This window comes from Mytilus californianus, unplaced genomic scaffold, assembly GCF_021869535.1.
Source record: "Mytilus californianus isolate M0D057914Y unplaced genomic scaffold, xbMytCali1.0.p SCAF_10, whole genome shotgun sequence".
NCBI lineage: Eukaryota > Metazoa > Mollusca > Bivalvia > Mytilida > Mytilidae > Mytilus > Mytilus californianus.
Genome location: NW_026262582.1, coordinates 54,104,299 through 54,126,801, shown reverse-complemented (window position 1 = coordinate 54,126,801; position 22,503 = coordinate 54,104,299). Strand labels below are relative to the sequence as shown.

The 22,503-nt window shown below is 31.2% G+C and overlaps 1 protein-coding gene across 1 annotated transcript in view; it reads left to right on the top strand.

Annotated features, from left to right (window-relative positions):
* Positions 1–4,072: 4,072 nt before the first annotated feature.
* Positions 4,073–22,503, top strand: part of LOC127718870 (protocadherin Fat 3-like) — a 40,026-nt gene continuing 21,595 nt past the window's right edge. Inside the window, exons 1-7 of the mRNA XM_052224921.1 lie at positions 4,073–4,272; positions 11,838–11,918; positions 12,794–12,970; positions 15,302–15,377; positions 18,577–18,725; positions 19,974–20,162; positions 20,724–20,845. Coding sequence (XP_052080881.1) covers positions 4,212–4,272; positions 11,838–11,918; positions 12,794–12,970; positions 15,302–15,377; positions 18,577–18,725; positions 19,974–20,162; positions 20,724–20,845 — 855 coding nt within the window. The 5' untranslated portion in view covers positions 4,073–4,211. The remainder of the gene's footprint in view (positions 4,273–11,837; positions 11,919–12,793; positions 12,971–15,301; positions 15,378–18,576; positions 18,726–19,973; positions 20,163–20,723; positions 20,846–22,503) is intronic.

The window sequence follows — 22,503 nt, the reverse complement described above, 5'->3', positions numbered from 1 at the left end:
AGTAGTTTTACTTACTATTTCATTTTATATCATATTCTCAACCAAAAAACAAACATACAGTTAAGACAAATTGCCGATAAAAAGAATAATGGCATTTAATTTTTGATACTGACTTCATCAGCTCGAATATCAGCTCGCCCTAGCGGGCTCGTTTGGTATTCTTGCTGATAAAGTCAGTATAAAAAAATGCAACTATTCTCTATCTATCCCCTTCTTAAACTGATAACCGGAGTCTTATTTAGTAAGGCAAACATAAGTACACTAGGTAAGTAATCATTACCAAAAAGAAGGATAATTGTTGTGTGGGGATGTTCACAAGTCATAGTTTAACCGCAGTTGTTGCTGACAAAAAACGTAAAACAGACGATAGATAGGCCTATCTTTAATAGTTTGGTATGTGTCAATTTTTCAGACAAAAGAAAGTTTCCATACATACTGCCAGACTGGCTGTAAACTTTTGAACATTCGTAAATTCACAATTTTTTTTCTCATTTTCAGTATTTTTGACTTGATAATTTAACCGAATTCTGCATTTAAATTTCACAAATTGTCTGTTTTAAAAAATAACATGTGTATGTTAAAAAGTCTTTTATTCATTAAATTTGCCTTATTTCAATCGGTTAATGTATATGTGCGTGTCATTTGTTTGTATCCATGAGTGAGTATTGTGATATGTAAAAAAACAAATGAATGAAATACAATATGTTACTTCCATGGTCAAATACATAAAAGAGTAAAATGTTACTCTTTCTCAAATACAAACATATATAAGTACCAAGGGGGTTGGATGACCTAATGCGAGATAACTACGACAAAACCAAAGAAGAATAGACATTAATTGATCAGAACCACCGAAAGTCAACTTTGCCTTAAAGATCTATTTGTAAGTTTTTGAAAAAGATTTTTTTTTTACAATATTTCAATATGTACAGAAGAAGAAGTAAACTTAACAACAAAATTATTTTCATTTACCTGTGTATAATATGACGCAGGTTTCTTCAAATGTGATGATTTTCTAAAAATTGTTTGACATTTCACAGTGATATCATACTTTAACTTTGTTTAAACCTGTTTATTTACTTTTGACTTTAATTATTTATCCCTTGTAATTTTTTTATTAACTGTGTATTTGCATTCAGGTGTCACAGGTCAAATTTATTCGTTCATTGTATGTTAATTTACGTTTTTTGATTGAGTTAAGCCTTCCAATTGATATTTTATAGTGTGTTTTTCTATGTTGTGATGTTATACTATTGTTTCAGAAAAGGGAGAAGGTTTGGTACCATTAAAACGTTTAATCCCGCTGCAAATGTTTGCACCTGTCCTAAGTCAGGAATCTGATTACAGTAGTTGTCGTCTATTTATGTAGGCCATACGTGTTTCTCGTTTCTCGTTTTTATATAGATTAGACAGTTGGTTTTTCCGTTTGAATGGTTTTATACTAGTAATTTTTTGGGGCCTTTTATAGCTTGCTGTTCGGTGTGAGCCAATGCTCCGTGTTGAAGGCCGTACCTTGACCTATAATGGTTTACTTTTATAAATTGTAACTTGGATGGAGAGTTGTCTCATTGGCACTCATACCACATCTTCCTATATCTATATATGATAAGCTAAAGCCAATGTCCAAAGAGTAACTACTGGACTATTGATACACTCTGGGACTAACACTCTATCAGCAATGACAAAGACCCAGTGATTGTGAATTACAGCAACACGAGCAACACTAACAGTAAACATTTATATGTCAAGATTAACATTCACAAAAAATAAATTCAGATGTATTAAAAGATAGACTAAATCATTCACGATTAACTTTGCATGGGAGATTTGAACTTAGGTGTCACGAACATTTCTAAAATCTCCTTCCAAAGAAGAAAGGAAGTAAAAGGGAAAACGACTCACATGACAGTTGGTTGCAATATACAACATCATACATATATTGTGTTCAAGTTTTTAATCTTCTATGTAAGAAGACGGTTTAACTGAATATGCGAAAGATGTTTTTTTATCAATATATCGGTTCCGTCCATTGTACCTTTTAACATAACGTTTCTGGACTAACTGCTACTTTTATATTTCACTGTTTTGAATTGCTACTCATTGCAGGGCAAAGAGGACACACTTAGAACATACTTTTCTAGTATGAAGTAAATGAGTATATGGAGAAAATGTCGATTAGACCTAACAATTCAATAATGTACTAAAAGCACACCCGAATGTAAGACAGATTGTGACTAAATGCAAAAGTGACAATAAAAAATCTGATACAAGAACTAAATCCCTGAATTTCTTATTTCAATCCACAGATATATCCGACGATCGATCTTTATACCCAAATCCTGGGCCATTCTGTTATGCTATACAATTTGATTAAAAAAAGACTCAGTATTTGTGATATTTAAACCAATGTGATAGACCTAGTGCGTGACATAGATTGTGAATCAAATCATGGATGCATGCAACAGATTGCATTCCTAAAACTATTGCGAAAGCCTTTTACGATTGATGAATTCCTGATGTTTATACACGTTAAAATATCCGCTACACTGTATTTTATATATTGATAGAATTATATAAAGAAAAAAAAATAGATAGTTATGAGGGTCTGAAATAGAGAAGTTCAGTACATTATAAAGACCAAAAGGTTCCTTGTTTAATCATGTGTATAATCTTAATGTTGGGATCCACACATACACACATACACACACGCATGCATATTTTTTCTATACCTTTTCTTCCTATCTTTCCTTTTTCTATATTGTTTGTTAATATGTCTCTAAAATTACAGATGTTTGATTAGAATTGTGTATTAACAAATTTGATATTTACATGCTGTGAAATTCTATTGACTAATATTGTATCATAGGAGAAGACGATCTAAGTTGGACTAACTTATGTCTTATGCTTTTTGTGATATTTTGCAAATAAAATATGTTTAAACTAAACCCTAAGTTATTGCAAATAAGTAACAAATGAACTGTCAGATAATAAGAACTGCATAAAAAATTTACGGAAATCAGCAGTGTGAATCTATTTATCGTTTGTTAAATCTCTGATCATTACAGATCAGCGCATGGAATTGTACTTTTGCCGCTTATTCTAAAGGTAAAGTTGAGTTATTTCGATTGTCTATATTGTTTGACAGATTTTCTATCTAATTCTATGATACGTGGAACATCTGCTACTGGTTTCAGTTTCAGATGTGTTTGATAAAAAATATTTGTGTTCTTCAAAACTAGTACCTAACTAGTTGGAAATCGAAACTGGTTTTACATTTGTTTCCTGAAAACTGAAACCAGTTTCCTCAAATTATCGAACCTCCTCTTGTGGTTTGACTAGTTAAACAGACTGTTGTCAGAACTTTTCGTTTTGAAACCGGTTTTAAACCAAACCATAAACCGTAAAATGAAACTAGTTTGAATGCAGCAAATATGCAATTAGTTAGAGACAATAGAAACATGTTCAATCTTATATATAAAGTTAAAAGTAGAATGTAGGTTTGTTGATTCTTAATAAGAGAATGAAATTTTAAAGTTTTTTTTCTAAACGGGTTGTAATTCAACTGTAAGTTCGTGTACTGTGACATATCAATCTACATTTCGAATTCATTTCTTTGTTCATCTGAAAACTCTCAGATAAAAATATTTTAAATCGTGTTTCATCAGTTCAGATTATAAATCAACATCTATTTTCCTCGTTCTATGATCATGTTATACATTCTTTATGTTTCAGTTAAATCGATTTATGACTATTGAACAGCGGTATACTACTGTTGCCTTTATTTATGCTGTTTACATAACAAACATAAAAATCAAAGTATGTCATATCTATCAGGTTTGAATAAAAAATGAACGGATATTGTTGTTTTATTAAAAAACTTCTCACATTCTTCATACGTAAAACATAAATATTTGGTACTACTTTTAAAATGTATTGAAAAATTGAAAGAAAGCTATAGAAGTCTGTTCATAAATGTTTACTAATGTACAATAGTTTTCAATGATGTTAAATTAAAATCATCGAAATATATTATATCGATGAATTGCTTTATATTTCATTTTCAAACATGTATTATAGTGAATACAATTGAACAGATTTTACTTGATATAGACTCTGTAAGAAAGGGAAACACTTGTGTATCAATTCATAATAATGTCTTAGACTGAGGAAAAAAACCCAAGGAAAAAGAAGGAACATATATAAAGTTAAATATGATTATTTTTCTGTTGGTCTTTCTATTGTGTTTTTCTGCAGGGACTAAAACAATAAACGGTTAGTTTAAAATAATATAATTATAATGATACACTTAACAGCAGCAAGAAGAGCAAATTCTCCTTTCACTGTGACAAATTTAAACATTGAAACGAAAACAGTTACCAGACATTACACAATTTTGTAATTATTTGATTTTGTTCCGATATTCAGATAAAGATAAAGGACAGAAATATTCAATATACGTAATTTTTCAGAAACTTTATATTCTACTCCCAACATTCCATTATTACTTTGATTTACTATTTACACTTCAAATATTCAATCATCTCGGCAGTTTCGTATATAGCATCTGTATCTGAGTACGGGAATTTGATCCACCAGGGCTGGTTCAAAGGGGCATTAGCTGTCAAAATCCTTTTCTTCGATATGACACAAATGTTGCATAACATACTAAAACGTATATCCAAATTAAAACAGTAAAAAAGTAACAATTAACAATGCATCGACTGGTTATATAGTATTAGCATTTCATGTGGTTTTTTTTTTAGATAAGACGCCATAAAATTATCCATCGAGATGACCTCTGAAGACTGACGACGTTCATATAACCCGATATAAACATAAAATATTAAAAGACAAGCTCGTGCGTCTAGGTCTGTTTGATTTCATGTTTGACTTAAATACATATATCAATCATCGTTTTATCTGTATAAGAATGATTTTTCGTTTGCCGGATCATTCAACTAACTGGTTGTTCCTATTATCTTCCTTGTTTCTCTTTTCAATGTTGATATTCTTTTCTTTTTAATGACTAAACATGCTGGCAACGTGATGAAACACATGCGCAACCCATCTCCACTATAGGTCAAAAGTAAAATAACAAAAATACCGAACTCCAAGGAAAATATGAAACGGAAAGTCACTTATCAAATGGCAAAATCAAAAGCTCAAACACATCAAACGAATGGAAAACAACTGTCATATTCCTGACTTGGTACAGGCATTTCCTTATGTAGAAAATGTAAACCTGGTTGTATAGCTAGCTAAACCTCTCACTTGAATGACAGTCGCATGAAATTCTATTATATTGACAACAATGTGTGAACGAAACAAACAGACACAATAGTAAAAAATGTCAAAATTAGGGGTACAGTAGTCAAACAAAGTACTTAAGATTTCGTTTTACCTCCTGTAAGCGCGAATAGAAGAGTATCTTTAGTGTATAGCTGTCCTGGAGTGATATTCAAATGTTCGAGTAGAACGATGTCTTTTTTTTTCTTTTTTTTTTTGTAGCAGCATATTACCTTGTCAGCTATCACTTAATTTTAGGATTGAATGCTGTTTTATGGAAATTTAAACGAAGTGAAAGCAAGTGACCATCACATTTTGCATGAAGCGCAGAAACACGAAAAAGTGCATCTTCCTAAAATTGTTTTGGTCAATGGTTTTCATTTTGTATAAATTTAAGAAAAAAGACAGAATTCATCTTATAATACATATTTTCAAAATAAAGAGATATATGTTATCCACAGTTTGAATAAAACTTTAAAAACAAAGCTTCGGCAGAAATTGTCTTGTGAGATAAATGCATAATCATAACATGTGAACAGTTATAATGATCCGTCATATAGCTGACATTGACATATGAAGATGTCGATTTCAAAGTTGATCGCTCGTAAACTTTTGTCAAATATCAATCATGACTGTACAGGTCTCTCATAATTTATTGTTATGTATTTATACAATTGTCCATACTTCAAGGTAGATTGTCAAATACTTTTTTCAAATGAATGAAAATTGCGAATTTTTAAATGCATAATCGTTTGCACGAAGTACACGAACAATGTGAAAGAATTGTGTTGATTGATAAGGTATGCGGAGCTTATAATTCTAAAATATTGCATTGCTTTCAAACCTTTACTGTTTAGTCTATTTTTGGTAATATCCTTTTGGCGTGGTATTTATACATCCCGCCATTGTGTTTTGTGCTATGGTCATTTTTTGTATTCTTGTCTTTCATTTTTGTTGATGTGCTTTGTCTATAGAGTGTCTACAAGCCATTATGTTTTTATTTGTTTACATAGTTGTTTGTGTTTATAGTGATTAAGATTATAGCACAATGTTCAGGGGCAGATCCAGTCATTTTTAAAAGGGGGGTTCTCAACTATATGTCCCCATTCAAATGCATTGATCGTCAAAAAAAGGGGGGTTCCAACCCCCGGAAATCCCCCCCCCCCCCCCCTTCCCCCCCGGATCCGCCACTTATGCTGACTGCTGTACCCCAATTAGTGACATTTTTACCTCTTATGTCTGTTTGTTTGTTTGTTGTCAATATAATGGAATTTTATGCGACTGTCATACAAGTGAGAGATTTAGCTAGCTTTAAAACTAGGTTTAATCTACCATTTTCTACATAATGAAATGCCTGTACCAAACAGATATGGGGTCAATTACTTTTGAAAGGAAAATTTAGATAAAATTAAAAACATGCATTTATTCTATGATATGTACATACGCATTATACATTGCTTTATAGTAATAACAAATGAAATCTACAGCGACTATTTTCTAATTCAGCCAGTATCAAAGAAGAGTAAAAGTTAAATATCTGGTGTGTTTCGGGAATAAAGAAACACATACATAAATCTGAAGTGCACATAATACTTTGTCTACTTTGACTAGAGGTCTGGTTTAATTTAATTCTCAAGATGATAAAAAGCCTTATTCAATATTTTGAAAATATTAAATTTTGTTTTAATTACCTATTGAAATTTTATGTTTTAATGTATTTCATTGAAAACATACAAAAAGAGAACCACTTATTTTAATATTTTGAAATGATTTTTTATTTTGACCATACCTAATTAAAATTATTTTTCCTAAAGAAATGATTTAGAAAGTCTGACTTTTTAAAATATATACTATAGTTTTAATCACAATTAATTGAATAAAAAAATCATGTTCCTAGGGGTATATTTATCTCTCTCTAATTGGCTTAACACCTATTTAACATGCAAACATAACTTTTGTAAAAACAGTCATTATGTAAAGGTTAGACAATACTTGGTCTTGTTTTATGAAGATTTAAAGCCCAAGGCGTAGCCGAGGGTTTTAAATGTTCATAAAACATTACCAAGTGTTGTCTGACCAATTTAGAACATATTCACACTTTCGAGTGACCTTACAAAATTATCCTTTCCCATCGTAATATTCAAACCTTAATAAGAATTCACTTTTTATAATGAAGTGTTAACTAGGCTGAAAAAATGAATGTTTAACATAGGTAATGATCATTTCAACGGATGGAATGATATAGCAATAACACAGTTTTGTGAGGACAAAAAGGATAAATTGTACAAACATTGAGTTTTTCTTCTGCTTCAGGTAAAATTTAATACTTATATACTTAAATTTCTTGATTTTTAAAAGCACATGTTATATAAATCAGCTTTTTGAAATTTGCATATTTTTTTGATAATTATAAAACTCACTCTATAAATATTTGAATCACAATCATTCAACATCAGTTGTTTACTTTTTATTGATGAATGTACATGTATTGTGGTTTTTTTTCGAAAAAAATCCTTTGCTTTATATATCAGCAGAACATTGTTTTCTTGAAAGAAAAAAAAAATTATTCACTCGAATGTCTGGTATCAAAATTGAATAAAAGATTATTTTACCTACATCTTTGCCCCCATTTCATTTTTTGTTTGTTATATATATGTACCATGATAAACATTTGCAAAATTCAAAATGTTTTTTTTATAATTCTATTCTCTTTTATCTTTAATCAGTAGGCTTTTTTCCAAAGGAAAACGTCTCAGGGGATTGTACACTTCGTTAGTGTAGTTATTAGGAGTTCCCTTTCATAATTAATCTACAATGAAGAGTCATTCATGTAAAGCATTTTATAGTGCATGGAAAGCCATTAGAAGGGAAAAAACGGACTTTTCATTGGACGAGAAGGGGTGACTAAATAGTTTATAATAGATGTTATATTTATTGATTGACTATGTCCTTTAAAATTGATTATGTTAAATCAATGTCTAACAATATCTATCTGAATGTACATGTAGGTAACAAGCTTATTAAGGTGTAAGACAGTGACTTACTAATGGTTTCTTTTAAACACAAATTATGGCATGTTTCTACAATCTTTTTTTTCTTCTTCTTAATAATTTTTTGTTCGTTCATTACAAAATAAAGAATCTCCCATGGTTGTGTAATTACAGGAAGTAACTGTGTATACTTTGCTTTGTCATCTAACTACATTTACTAAGGTCATGGCTTTTCATCATTTTCTGAGAAAAAAACAAGATTCAATCTTTCTGATCCAAAATTTCAAATGCAATTCAGTTGTAATTGTCAATTACAGATAATTTTGGCTTTGAAATTCATTACTTTCAATTACTAGTAATCGAAAAAAAAAGCTTATTTACACATTTCATTCAATTACTTGAGAAATTGTAATTAATTACGGCCTATTAAAATTAAATATTTCATTTACACCATGTCTGGTACCAAGTTAGGAATATGACAGTTGTTTTCTATATTCATTTGATGTGTTTGAGCTTTTGATTTTGCTATTTGTTAAGGAACTTTCCGTTTTGAATTTTTTTTGGAGTTCGGTATTTTTTTTATTTCACTTCATACAGCTTGGATTGTTTTCATACGAAATGGAAGCATATACCGAATTCAAACGATTCTTTTTTAGTCAATAAAAGATCAGCATTTGTATGGGTTAACAAGTCTACTACAAAACAGGATCCATGTTTGTGTATATGAATTTAACATGTTACCGCCCTGAATGTGCATGTCAAAATATTTTCTATATTTTTCGACAAAGTTCTGGAGAAAAAAAAAGCTTCCATACCGACAAACTTGTATGAAAAATTTGGCCTTGAAATGCAAAAGCTACGATTTAGCCAAAAAATTAGAATATGATTTTTTTGTTTCAAACATTAATTTATAAAAGCAGATGAATGATAATTCGCTTGTAGCAGCCGGTTCAATTTTGCCAAAATAAGCTTAAAAAACATCGCTGGCGTATTATTGTCTTGTAAGTCAACTATTCAATCTCATTTATATCCGTATTCATGCAAAGCGTTACGTTATGCTAAGTGTATTATATTATTAAAAAGAAAAGAATGTCATCGTTAAAAAGTGATACAATGTACCGGAGTCCTCTGGAAGAACCATTTCGTTGATTGTTTCGGCTCACAAAGAACCATTCTTATATATATCTAATCTATGACATGAAATTAAACAGATCTGGAAAAATCATCATCATACGATTGCACTTACTTGTTTGTCTACTAATATTTATATTTTTGATTATCAGGCCATATGACCATGGCAGTCATCGGAGGTCATCTTGATGATTAATTGAATGGCGTTTAGTTTGAAATACGCACGAAATACTGATACATTAAAACGAGCTCATTCATCTTTAATTGTTTCTTTTGGATTTATACATTTCATAATGTTAAAAATCAAATATAGCTGCAACTAACGATGAAATAGTTGATACAATCTCAAACGGTCATCATGACATGACTTTCAAATCCAGGTCAGGGATAGTAAGTTTGCCATGGCGTTGTCAGTTTTTTTTTTTTACTTATGAGTTTGAATGTCCCTTTGGTATCTTTCGCCTCTCTTCGATATTTTGAGATTTTTCACTTTAACTTACCATAAAATTTGATATCAAGTTAGAAGCACGTTTGGGTTTTTTACTCCTTTTTTTTTTTGGCTTACTTTCCTTTCCAGCTTTTAAAATTCTTGAAAAATATGTATACATGTATCATGTTTTTGACTGACGTAACAATATTCGCTTATTCGCTATCTGAATTTTATTGATTTGATTATTTATCCAAATATACATTTGGCCTTTGAAAATTTGTTTATTATATTTATTTCCTTTTGAATAATTACGTTTTACTATGCTTCATTATTTGGAATGATTATGTTAAAATTTTCTCGTTTTTGAAGAAGTAAATAGTGTTACATTACATAAGCTACGTCACTCGGCATTTGAATACACTCTTTATACCAATTTCTAGTTATTATATACAAACGTTTGATTCGATTTGAATTGAATAGAACATTGAATGGGCATTGTTCATTTCATTCAAGAAACTAAAACATCCTTTATAAGTCATATATTGTACGCCTGATCACTTGAGAACAAAATTAATAATATATTGAAATAAACTTAATAGTCAATTTATGCGTCTATTTGTAGTTTTCAGTGGTTTCAATAATAAATATTATTAAAGTAGTGAATTCACATATAATTGAATTGTTTTATATCTAGATTTTTACTTTGCTTTAATATACATTTTGTATATCATAATAATACCCCTTATCGAGCTACACTAAGTACATATATGGTTAATGCATTGACTTTTTACGTGTCCCATTCCTAACGTTGCATAGTTTGGGCCCCTTCTTTTCAAAATCCTGTATCCGCATCCGATAACTACATAACATGTAAGAATCTGTAAGTTTGATCGTCCGCACAATTTAAGAGTATAGAAAATGTGCTTCGACCAACGCTTGTACACTCCAATAAATTTACAAAAAGAAGCATACATTTCATAAATATCTTCTGTAGTACATTACGAAGATTAGAATTAATAACGATGAGTTCAAGAGAAAAAAATATGCAAACGTGATAGAAACCAAACTGATTAAACAGTTATTGAGGTTTATGTTCTTTATTATATTCTATAAATATATTGCTAACAGAAATCTTTTAAATATATTTTACTAGAAGAATCAAAATGTCTAAGGGGAGTTTAATCATATCAATAAGAATGAGTATAAAGTTATTCACTATTGTACGGTAGAATATGAATTTGTAGCGTTACTCCACACCAAAATAAACCAACTTGATCTATTTGATTTTTTATTGATTTAATATGCGTTTTAAATTCACCTGACATAAAGGGTCAAGTAAGCTTTTCTCATAACTTGGCGTTCGTTGTCCGTCGTCGCCCGTTAAATTTTACAAAAACCTTCTCTGAATTCACTGAACCAAAATAATTTGTTTTATGTCTCACCTGGATTGGGGGTTACAGGTTAAAAGTAGTATCAATCCTATAGGTTGTAGCACCAAATCCTGGTGAGATGGTTCAACCAGGGTCGTTATTGTCATCCGACTCCTTACAGGATAAGGATAATTAACGATTGTTTACCCTTTATTGCGTTTTGGACAAACTAAATAACTAAATAAGTTAAAAAAAGTAAGCAAAAGTTTTAATCCAATCGCAATGCTTGACCATTGTTACTTTTCTTTCACGATATTCTTTCTCGATATACCGTATGATAGCTGTGTGTTTGATCTCTTATGAATTAGGTTTTATGTTGCAGTCTCATTGAAATTCACACCAATATAAAAATAAGGAGATGTGGAATGATTGCCAATTAGACAACTATCCACCAGACTTTAAATACCCTTGATAAAGTCAATTATAGGCCACCGTACGGCCTTCAATAATGAGGAAAACCCACAATCTTCATTTGTTTGTGTTTGGAAACAAAAGATAAAACAATTTTCATGTGCATCGTTGATGATTGCAAATAAATCATTTATTTTATGCAAATTATTTATTCTATAGGACAAGCATGCACGGGAACGGATACTGTTGGTAGACAGAATACACAGGACAAGGACAACGATAATTATGATGGGAAAGCAGGTAAATATTTTACAATAACTGACCTGGCATGTGTGTCATAGAGCTAGTATGTTGCACAAAATTCTTTTAACATAAAAATAAGGAGATGTGGTATGATTGCAAATGAGACAACTATACACCAGAGTTCAAATGAAGTGGATGTAAGCAATTATATGCAACCGCACGCTTTTCAACAATGAGAAAAACCCATACCTTATAATCGGCTATAAAAGTTAGTTTACTTTAAAAGTCCACCACAGAACTTTCGACTTAGGCTTATGTGTATTTTCATGTTGGTGCACGTTTTAAGGTTGTAAGGTACTTATTTTTTTATAATAGATCAAATCTTCGACCATAAAGCAAATTTGCATAACCCTTTAAGCCTTTTCAGCTGTTTTACAATATAATAGAATCACTGACAAGAAGTAAATGCATATATTTCATCAAATTAGGTTTAATCTTGTAATTTTTATTGATAGTTAGTAAGATGTTTGAGTTCTGCCTAATGATATATATTCCATAAAACTGTGAATAATTTTATATTCTTAAGAACTTTTGCCGTTTCCATTCCTTAACATTTGACGGCAGTGATCTTAATTTTTCTACATAATCATTCACCGTGAAAGAAGAATCGTTTTTCCAAGCTTCCAGCTAAGAGCATTTTCGTACATCATCCATGATTGTGGAAGTGCTTAGAGAGTATTGTTGACATATACCGGTAGTACGGAATTTAGAGAGTACGACACGGTAATGTCAAGGAACTGTAAGGTCAAAGAAAGTTATAATTTGTTAATTTGTAATCAATTGTTTAGGTAAAAAATTAAAGGAAAATAAGAGACACCATTATTTTAAAAAGATTTTTACAAGAAGTTAAATACTTTAATTTTGTTTTCAAGTGAATGCTGTTCTGCTGAATGACAACAGATACCAGTTTGGTTGCTGTGGGTTTATTTCAACATGGGAAGTATTTGCCAGAAATGGGGCAGCTGTTCCAATTGACGTAAAAGTACAGGTTTGGGAAGATACAGGAACTTTGTGGAATCTTCGAGGAGAAAACACTATCACTGCAAACAGTAAGGTCATGTGTCATTTAACAGTTTTGAACTAAATCTCACTGCATTAAATTGGTGATTTTATTAAAGTATGTCTTAAGGTCTTTTTGTAATAATAATTCATTTATGAGAAGTTTATTTCTATTGTGATATTTTGTATATTTAGTGATTTTCAAAAGTACTGAATGTTACAGTTCGGTTGTAAAAACATCGGCACAAATTTATACAAATCTGCTGTGGTCATGTCTTTTTCAATCATATAAAAGGCAGACAAAACATATAATTTAATGTTTAATATAATTGACGTGCCACTTAAAATCGAAGAATAAAACATTAGTTAAATCGAACTATTATTCTTTTTTAAATCCAACTGAAAATTCCACTGTTGAAATTAACGTCATTAAATTATTAACTGTACATTTTTCTGTCAGCAATCACAACCGGGCTTGCAAGTTTTTGTGAAACAACCTTGTCTATTGGCGGTTTGAATCAGATATGGATACTTAAAAATTCCAAAGATGTGTTAGAGTAAACACAATATAAGTATCTTTTCCTCGTGCAAAGTATAAAAATATGTGACTTCTCTACCATTTGCACTAGTATTCCTCATTGTAAACTGGAAGACAGATTTAAAGAAATAGTCCATTTTCGTTTCATCAAAAAAATTGGCCATTGCAGATACAAATATTTTGTTTTAGGAATGGATAAATAAAACTTTGTTAAAAATCGACCTGAATCAGGCAATACATTTCTCGAAACTAACATCATCAAGATACTTGTTTTTTTGGTTGAAAACATCTTAATTACGAGTAGAGGACGTGTTTTTCAATAAATAAACTCACCATAGATACCATGATTAAAATTGTGTACGCCAGACGCGCGTTTCGTCTATAAAAAACTCATCAGTGACGCTGGAATCAAAAAAGTTGAACAATCCAAACAAAGTATAAAACTGAAGTCAACCCTCATTTTAATTGTCGACTTTTTCCGTTTTATATCAGGCAGACTTCATACAGGAGTATCTCTAGAAGAAGGAGAAAAGTTAGTTTTATCATTCAACCTCACGTTTTGCTATAAAGATGATGTTCTCTCACTAAATAATGCAGAGTTTGGTGACTATGTTGAATGCATCTATTCCATCGAATTTGAAATAAAAGATACCACGGACACAGTTAATAACATAAACGGTACCAATTTGTCTGCACCAGATGCGTATTTCGACAATCAATGTCTCTTCAGTGATGCTCGAGGTCAAAATATTTGAAAATCCAAAGCTTTTTAAAAACATGAAGAGCTATAAACAAAAAAGGACCAAAATGTATAGCCAAAGCTGGTCAAGGAATCAGAGCTTTGCATGAGGGAGATACATTCCTTAATTTTAAATAATTTCCAAAATTTTGTAACAGCAAATTTTAATAACATAAAATCCGTATTTTCATGCCAGTACCAAAGTACTGGCTACTGGGCTGGTGATACCCTCGGGGACTATCAGTCAACCATCAGAGGCATCGACCCAGTGGTAGTAATAACATAAACGGTACCAATTTTTCTGCACCAGATGCGCATTTCGACAATCTATGTCTCTTCAGTGATGCTCGAGGCCAAAATATTTGAAAATCCAAAGCTTTTTAATAATATGAAGAGCTATAAACAAAAAAGGACCAAAAAGTATAGCCAAAGCTGGTCAAGTAATCAGAGCTTTGTATGAGGGAGATACATTCCTTAATTTTAAATAATTAAATCTGCCTTATCTCTTGACTTACATCTAAAAATTGGCAATCAGATTCAGTTCATCACTAAGCTTTACGACAAAAGAGATGCTTTCAACTTTCCAATTGTGAACTTTCAATTTTTTATGCAGAACATACCAGCAGCGCCTGCATATGGAGTATATATCTTGCGTTTCCTATTAAGATTTCCTTGATAGAGGGTTTCTGCTTACAAGGAAGCTATAGAATCAAGAAATCCTAGTGGTAAAGTTTAGGTCATCCCTTCGAATGTTTTACGAAAGCCATCATAAATTGGTTGACCTTAATAGAACTTCTGTGTCACAGAAGACCACGAATATGTTCCAATGTCAAAGTCCGTGTTCTTTAACTCGATTGTGACACAACTGAATAAAAATCTGCTGACTCTTCCGGGTCCCTTTTGCTCAGGCTTTAATTTTTTAGTTTTTTTTGGACTGATGTTTTTCTTTTCGTTTATTTGCCATGGTACTGTTGCAGTGTGACGAAATTTTGCTTCACCGAGTCAAGAAGAATTTCTGTTTCTGTTGTCTCCTTCGTATATGCGGGTTTCAATAAATATCCATCTACGTTTTGTTAATACATTTATCTATCTATTTATTTTCAGCTGATGATGCTGAGAATGTACAAACAATAACAGCCCCCAATAGGATTCGTGCAAGAAATAATGATTACATAGGCTTGTATGTTATCCAGTTATGTAAAATGTTAGACAGATATAAATTTTAGAGTTTAAAGAGACATTAGCTACGAATAAAACAAAACAATACTATTATGTTTTATTTTGTTTCAAACATTTATCTAAGCGAAGTATAGAAATAATACTTCGCTTTTAGCAGTCAGTTTGGTTCAATTTCGTCAAAATAAGCTAAAAAAAAACATCGGTGAAGTATCATTGGTTTGCAAAGAAATAATTCAACACTTTAATCATATTCATGCAACTTTTAATTTGACCCTTAGCTGGAGATAGGTTGCGCATGTGTTTAGCATGTGGTCAACAAGTTCATTCATTAAAAAAGAATGTCAACAATGAAAAGTGAAACTAGGAAGCAACCCGGAATGACCATTTTGCTGACTCATCTGGCCCACACAAATCATTCTTATATAGGTAAAACAATGATTAACATATAGTTTAATCTCGGATATAAAATCAAACAGACCTAGACGAATTGTCATTATACGACGGTACGTGCTTTTCTGTCCATTTATACTTTTTATTTATGTTTATATTGAGTTATATGACCATGGATAATTAGATGGCGTCTAGTCTAACATACGTCATGCTGATACATTTAGACGAGTCCATGTATTATCTAAGAAATTATTCATGGCAGCCGTAGATTTGTTCTCATTTAACCATGGTAATTAGATCAAAATTACTGTATTTGTCCTGTTTGAATCGAAATTATTCATAGCAGCCGTAGATTTGTTCTCATTTAACCATGGGTTGGGCATTTATATTCATATTTTACAACTCGTTATCGCTCGGGATAAAAATAATCGAATATAAATGCCTAACCCATGGTTAAATGAGAACAAATCTACGGCTGCCATGAATAATTTCGATTCAAACAGGACAAATACGGTAATTTTGTCAACGAAAAAGATCTATACACACGATACTGTTTTGACTATTCCGTTTTACCCCAATATAATAAATTTAATAATATTATCTTATTCAAAAATAAATTAAAAACTGGCTTTTACTGTCGCAAATTAAGTTTACCTGGTCGTATAAATAAGTTAAGCGTTACGAGGAACAGCCAATTTTGTGTATAAATGCGTTTGTGCTAAAAGTAGATATACTGTGATTATACTGGTTGACGATATATAGGTCGTCATATTAGAATTGTTGTTTCTTTTGAACTTTTTGTAATTTTGATATACGTTTAAGTATGTCATAAATCAAATGTCAGAATTTGGGTAAATTGGTGAATATGAATTTAACAGCTTATGCCCTTTGAATGATCTAGTTTCGGATCAGTAAATTAATTCTCAAATCTATAATTAAATAATTAGGCTATGGTTATTACAATAAGATGAAAGTTAAAAGGAAGTAATTAAAGATGACTGGCGCCACGTAGTTTCTTACATTCAAGATAATAAGTAGAAGTAAATTTATTTTCTGCTGCCCTGTTAATTAGAAAAGAAAATTGAAATAGTGAAAAATGAGTGTTTGCTATTGGTGTAGAAGTAGCGAGAAATTTAGAGGAAACACTCTGTGATGAGCAAAATTTCATGTGCAAAATTAAGCAAGGAGTGTTCTTCATTCATAGTATTTTGAAAATTTCGGAACAATAGAGTACCCTTAAAAATACCATTGTTCTATCAAAAAAGCTGCGGCAACATATTTTTGTTTTTGCAGTATTATTCACACCCAAAGGTGTTGAAAATTCAACGGATTTTTTATAGTGAAAACGCAGAACCCAAAAAGGCTACCATTGTCGCCTATGTAAATAATTAATTCATTTTAACCTTTAAATTGTGCGACAAAGAAGAAATGTATTAATTAACACAGAGGAGAAACAAACGAGCTCCAAATAAATGATACAATTTGAGGTCGATTTTTTGTTTGCCTTATTGCAAAAGAACCTTTTCAAGTGTCAATCATGTAAAAGGACAGGTGAAAATATGTCGGGCATATCTAACTGGCGTTCTATAAATCATGTTTGGTATTGTACTTTCTATGAAATCTTTTGAAAATGAATAAGTTGAAATATGACGACAACTTACCGAATCATTTGAAGGGCCTGTTTTTGTTTTACAAATCTTCAAATATCATAACTTATTTTCTTATACAAACGTTAAAAACCCGCCCTGAATCCTTCTTTAAATTTATTTGAACTATTTACCATTCGGAATTTCCTTCTTGTTTATTAAAGCATTTGAAATTAAACCAGTGATTGTTAATGTATTTTGTACGTATTATAAATACCCTGTAGATTACTACTTATTAAAATAGGGATATTTAGTATGATTGCTAAAAAGACAACTATCCAACAGAGTCCAAATGAAGCGTATTTAACCAACTATAAGTCTAAATACGGCCTTCAACAATGAGCAAAATCCATACCGTATCATCAGCTATAAAAGGCCGCGACATGACAAAATGTGAAAAGATTCAAACAAAAAATCAACGGCTTGATTCATGATAAAACAATAAACGAAAAACAAAAATGACAGACAGCGAACAAAGAAAATCACTGAATTATAGGCTCCAGAATTATTTTCTTTTTCCTGTTTATTCTTTGCGTTTTCTTTTTTCATCCTGTAAAGAATGTGTACTGAAACTAAGGTCTGAATAATTTTCCGTCAAAACTTTTCAAAATCTTATCTGGAAACTTGAGATGCTTTTTAATTATGAATACGTACATGTACATCAGATAGTTTTTTTTTTTATATTTTTTTCTCTAATATTTCGTGTACATATGTAAAAGAGTATCATCTGTATAAAACAAATCTTTAAAATATACAAGTGTTGTCGTTCAATGAATAAATCACCAACAAACCTGATACAACATGTTTAATCACAAGTTTCACTAAAATTTTGAATCTCAACTTCACTCGTTGTAGCGTGTTCGATACGAGCGTTGGTTGTTCAACTTTCTATCACCGGTTGGGATCAAAAGACTTTAAAATTAGTATTTACTTGCACGTTAAAAAACCTGTACTCCGTTTGTCAGTCTTATGCAAAGTAGGATTTATTCATATCTCTTGTAACATGTTATGGTCCTTTACATGATAAAATATTTGCAGATGTCATCAAACCAGAATACAAATGTACGTCATCATCCTGTATCAATTACTGAACTGAAATGTTTTAAATATTTTTATAACCCAAAACAAAATAATCAGATCTAACTATCTTAATATCAATTGTAGTTATGAACCTTCTGGGTCTGTGGTCACATATGGAGGTGGAAACAGATACAAAACAGCTAACTTTGGCACAGATCAAACATCGTATGATTGGGATTCAGAAGGTCAAGGCAAGAACAGGGATCATGCAATTCATGCCATAATAGTTGAAAGTACGTTTAGTATCATATCTGCTACGTCTTCTATCAACAAATTTCGATTCAAATGACATATTTACCATTTAAGGACTGTCGAATCATTATCTACATTTGAAATGTTTAATAAAGCAGTCAAGTGTACATTATCATTATAGGAGCAACGTTTCATGCGTTTTATTTTCAAAGGTACTTGAAAATCATACATTTGTTATAAAGAGCCAGCTTTATATAGTATTGTGCAGAAAAGAATTGATCCCGAGTACATTGTACAGTGTCCTCTTAGGACTTCGTACAGTTTCATATCAAAATTATGATAAAATAGATATAAGAAGATGTGGTATGAGTGCCAATGAGACAACTCTCCATCAAAGTCAAAATTTTTAAAAGTAAACCAATATAGGTCAAAGTATGGTCTTCAACACGGAGCCTTGGCTCACACCGAACAGCAACATATAAAGGGCTCCAAAAATTACTAGTGTAGAACCATTCAAACGGGAAAACCATCTATATAAAAAACGAGAAACACTTATGAACCACATCAACAAATGACAACTACTGAACATCAGATTCCTGACTTAGGACAGGTGCAAACAATTGCAGCGGGTTTAAACGTTTTAATGGTACCAAACCTTCACCCTTATCTGGAATAATAGTGTAACATCACAACATAGAAAGACGCTCTATAAAATATCAATTGAAATGGCTTAACTCAATCAAAAGACATATTAACACCAGTGAACATACACTGAACAAATAAATTTGATCTATGATACAATGTAAATACAAAATAAATAAACTAAGGGAAGAATAATTAAAGTAACATGTTATACCGCTGTGAAATGTTGAACAATATAAGAAAAACAATATGCTTGAACAAAAATATCAGCCATAAAATGTTTATTTATTATTTAAGATTTTACTTAACAAATCAGTCTAGATCGCTTTAATTCTATTAACGGATTTCAAATAAAACTCACTATTAGACTTTTCTCTATGACCTATTATTAATGAGACGAACGAATTTCACTGAGGTTGTAGTAGTTTATATCTTTTTGCCAAATTCTGTGAGTTATTCGAAAAGTCTAAAATACTGCATTTATCATATTCAAACCTTAATATTACAAAACAGTTGATTCTATAGAAATAAATGTTTAAATGTACTGTATACAGATACCGATGATAATGCTACGACAAAGTGTAAGCTTTCTTTTGCAATGTAGCTTATTTTATATATATTACATGTATACTGAAACATTTTATTAGGTCAGACTCCAGTCTTTACGAATTTAGACGATACTGTAGCAGTCAGTAACAGTGAAGTAGCAGGGACTGTCTTGTTTACCCTTACAATCAGTGACGGAGATGCCGAGGATGATTCGACACAGTTAACTATAGCAAATACAGTCAATACGGGATCTGCTTCAACTTTGTTTGAATATGATTCTCTTACATGTATGAACATAATTTGTATGTCTTGAATTGGGTATAGAAATACGGTCATCTGGACTTCTTCAGACCAGCAGTAAAACCTGCTTCTGGTTCTAATGCAGGCCTTAGTTCTTTTGTAAGCAACGCTCTCTGCATGTTTAAAAACTCTTGCAACAACTCGGAGAAGGTCCGTAAGTGGCTTGCATTAAGGCAAAATTTCTGTCTCTATCCAACACACTCTCTTGTAAAGTGTTAATTCATTGTTTCTGACGCCTTTAATATCACAAACGATCTTCTTTACATGGATTTATTTTAACTAGTTCTTGTCCCTAATATGCATTGAATATTTGCCACTGGATACTAAGAAAAGAACAATCAATCAATATAACTTTCTTACATTTATTATTAACTCTAAATAGTACAAATCATTTGGATTGTCTAGCATGATTATAAAAAAATTAATAATCAACAAACCGAATTGAATTATATAGCTCATTTAGTCCAAAAATTATGAAAGTGTTTATATATAATATGATTTAGTTTCTTAAAGTAACGTTACCAGTAGCAAATATTTTCTTTTAACAGTAGAAATTAAAGTGAGGGCTGGTGTTACTCTGACTCCTGGAGACCACTCAATGACATTCAGTATTACAGATCCATGTGGAAAGTCTTCAACAGGAAAACTGACTTTACGGGTAGAAAATGATGTAAGTATAGACCTGTTCAGATCAAAATGCATGGACGCGACGGCCATTTTTGTCTTTCGAGTTTTTCTCGAAATTACCACGTCGTTCTGAATTTACGGATACAAAATTTTGTATAAATGTATAATTTACAACAGCAATCGTAATAATAATAATAGTACGCAAATGCAATTATAAACTTTAATATTAAAACAAGTTGCTTTCTTTAAAAAAGAAAAGCTATACCTGAACCCTAGACCGCTGACTGGTCACCAAAACATTGTTGTTGATTTTCTTTTGCTTTTGTTTGAAATAATTGTCTGTGAAAAGAATAAGGTAATGATGATGTTAAAACACCTTTATTGAAAATATGTAATTGTGTAGATTCTTGCACAAGTCAATTAAAAACAATGTTGGATTTTAGTTGTAAATAGAAAAGTGATTACAGCTACTGTTTGAATTAACCTTTTAAGGCTTGACTATTTTATTTTAGTGTACATAATTTTTTCTTCGTGTTTAATATACAAATTCCTTATCCTACTGCAATTCCCAGATTCTGCAAACCGGATGTCAAAAGCAAATTACATAGACGTATCGCAGTATAAGTTTAAGGACTCAGTTTGCTTTATAATCTGGATGCATTTATTTTATCTTTCATATTTTGTTTTTTGGTTGCCTTCAACTATTCTTATACTCAGTATTGAAGCTGTCAGTACTCTTTGTAGATGTGGTATAGAGAAATTTTAAGTCCAATTTCCATGTGAAGTGAAACTCTGTAGCAACTGTATTATATGAAGGTTTCGTATTTTGTTCTTGGGCGCTTCATTCGGACCTCTTATATACTGACAAGTCTATTGGTCGCATAAAACATCTCACATTTTAAGGATTTCCTGAAGTTACTTAAATAAATCCAAACATTCAACATGAAAAACTAAGTTTTTTTGAAGAATATCTTATTTTCAGAAGTTTTTCAAAAGAACATTTTTTTATATTAAAAGATATGTAAGATAAAAATAGATACCAGGATTAAAATGCACGCACGTTTCAATTACAAGACACATAAGTGACGCCAAATAAAGTACGAAATTGAAGAATATTGAGGACCCAACATTTCGAAATAAAGGTTTTGCCAAATACATCTATAAGAGGTGATCTTTTCCTAGGGCAGGAAATCCTTGGTATTTCGAAAATTTTAAAGTTTATAATAGGACAGTCACTCAAAAAAAAAAGAAAAAGAAAAGAAAAACAGCTAGAGGTCAGAACACCTGAAGTAATGATGATCATGCTTCAAAGGCACATGTCAAGCTCGTTGTGCCGTGTCCTGAATCTAGATAAGAAATGCGAAAATTTATATTCCGCGAGGGAAATTAACATTTATGCATGCACATGATCTTCTTCCACAAAAAAAATAGTAGGTGGAAAGCATACACACTGATACTCTGGATTAGAATACGCATTTGCGTCATCAGGTATATCTATTCTAGGCTCAAATCTAAAGTTAGTGAATTCAGATGTCAAACTACCTACCTCAGTATTCAATGTCATTTAATCCGGAATTTGTGTGAACGCAAACCGATGTTGTGTCGTGTGAATAGGGTGTAATATAATGTAAACAAATCAAGACGTGAGTAGGAAAGCTGGTCAACACAATGAATACAATTTTCAAAATCGCACCATATTGC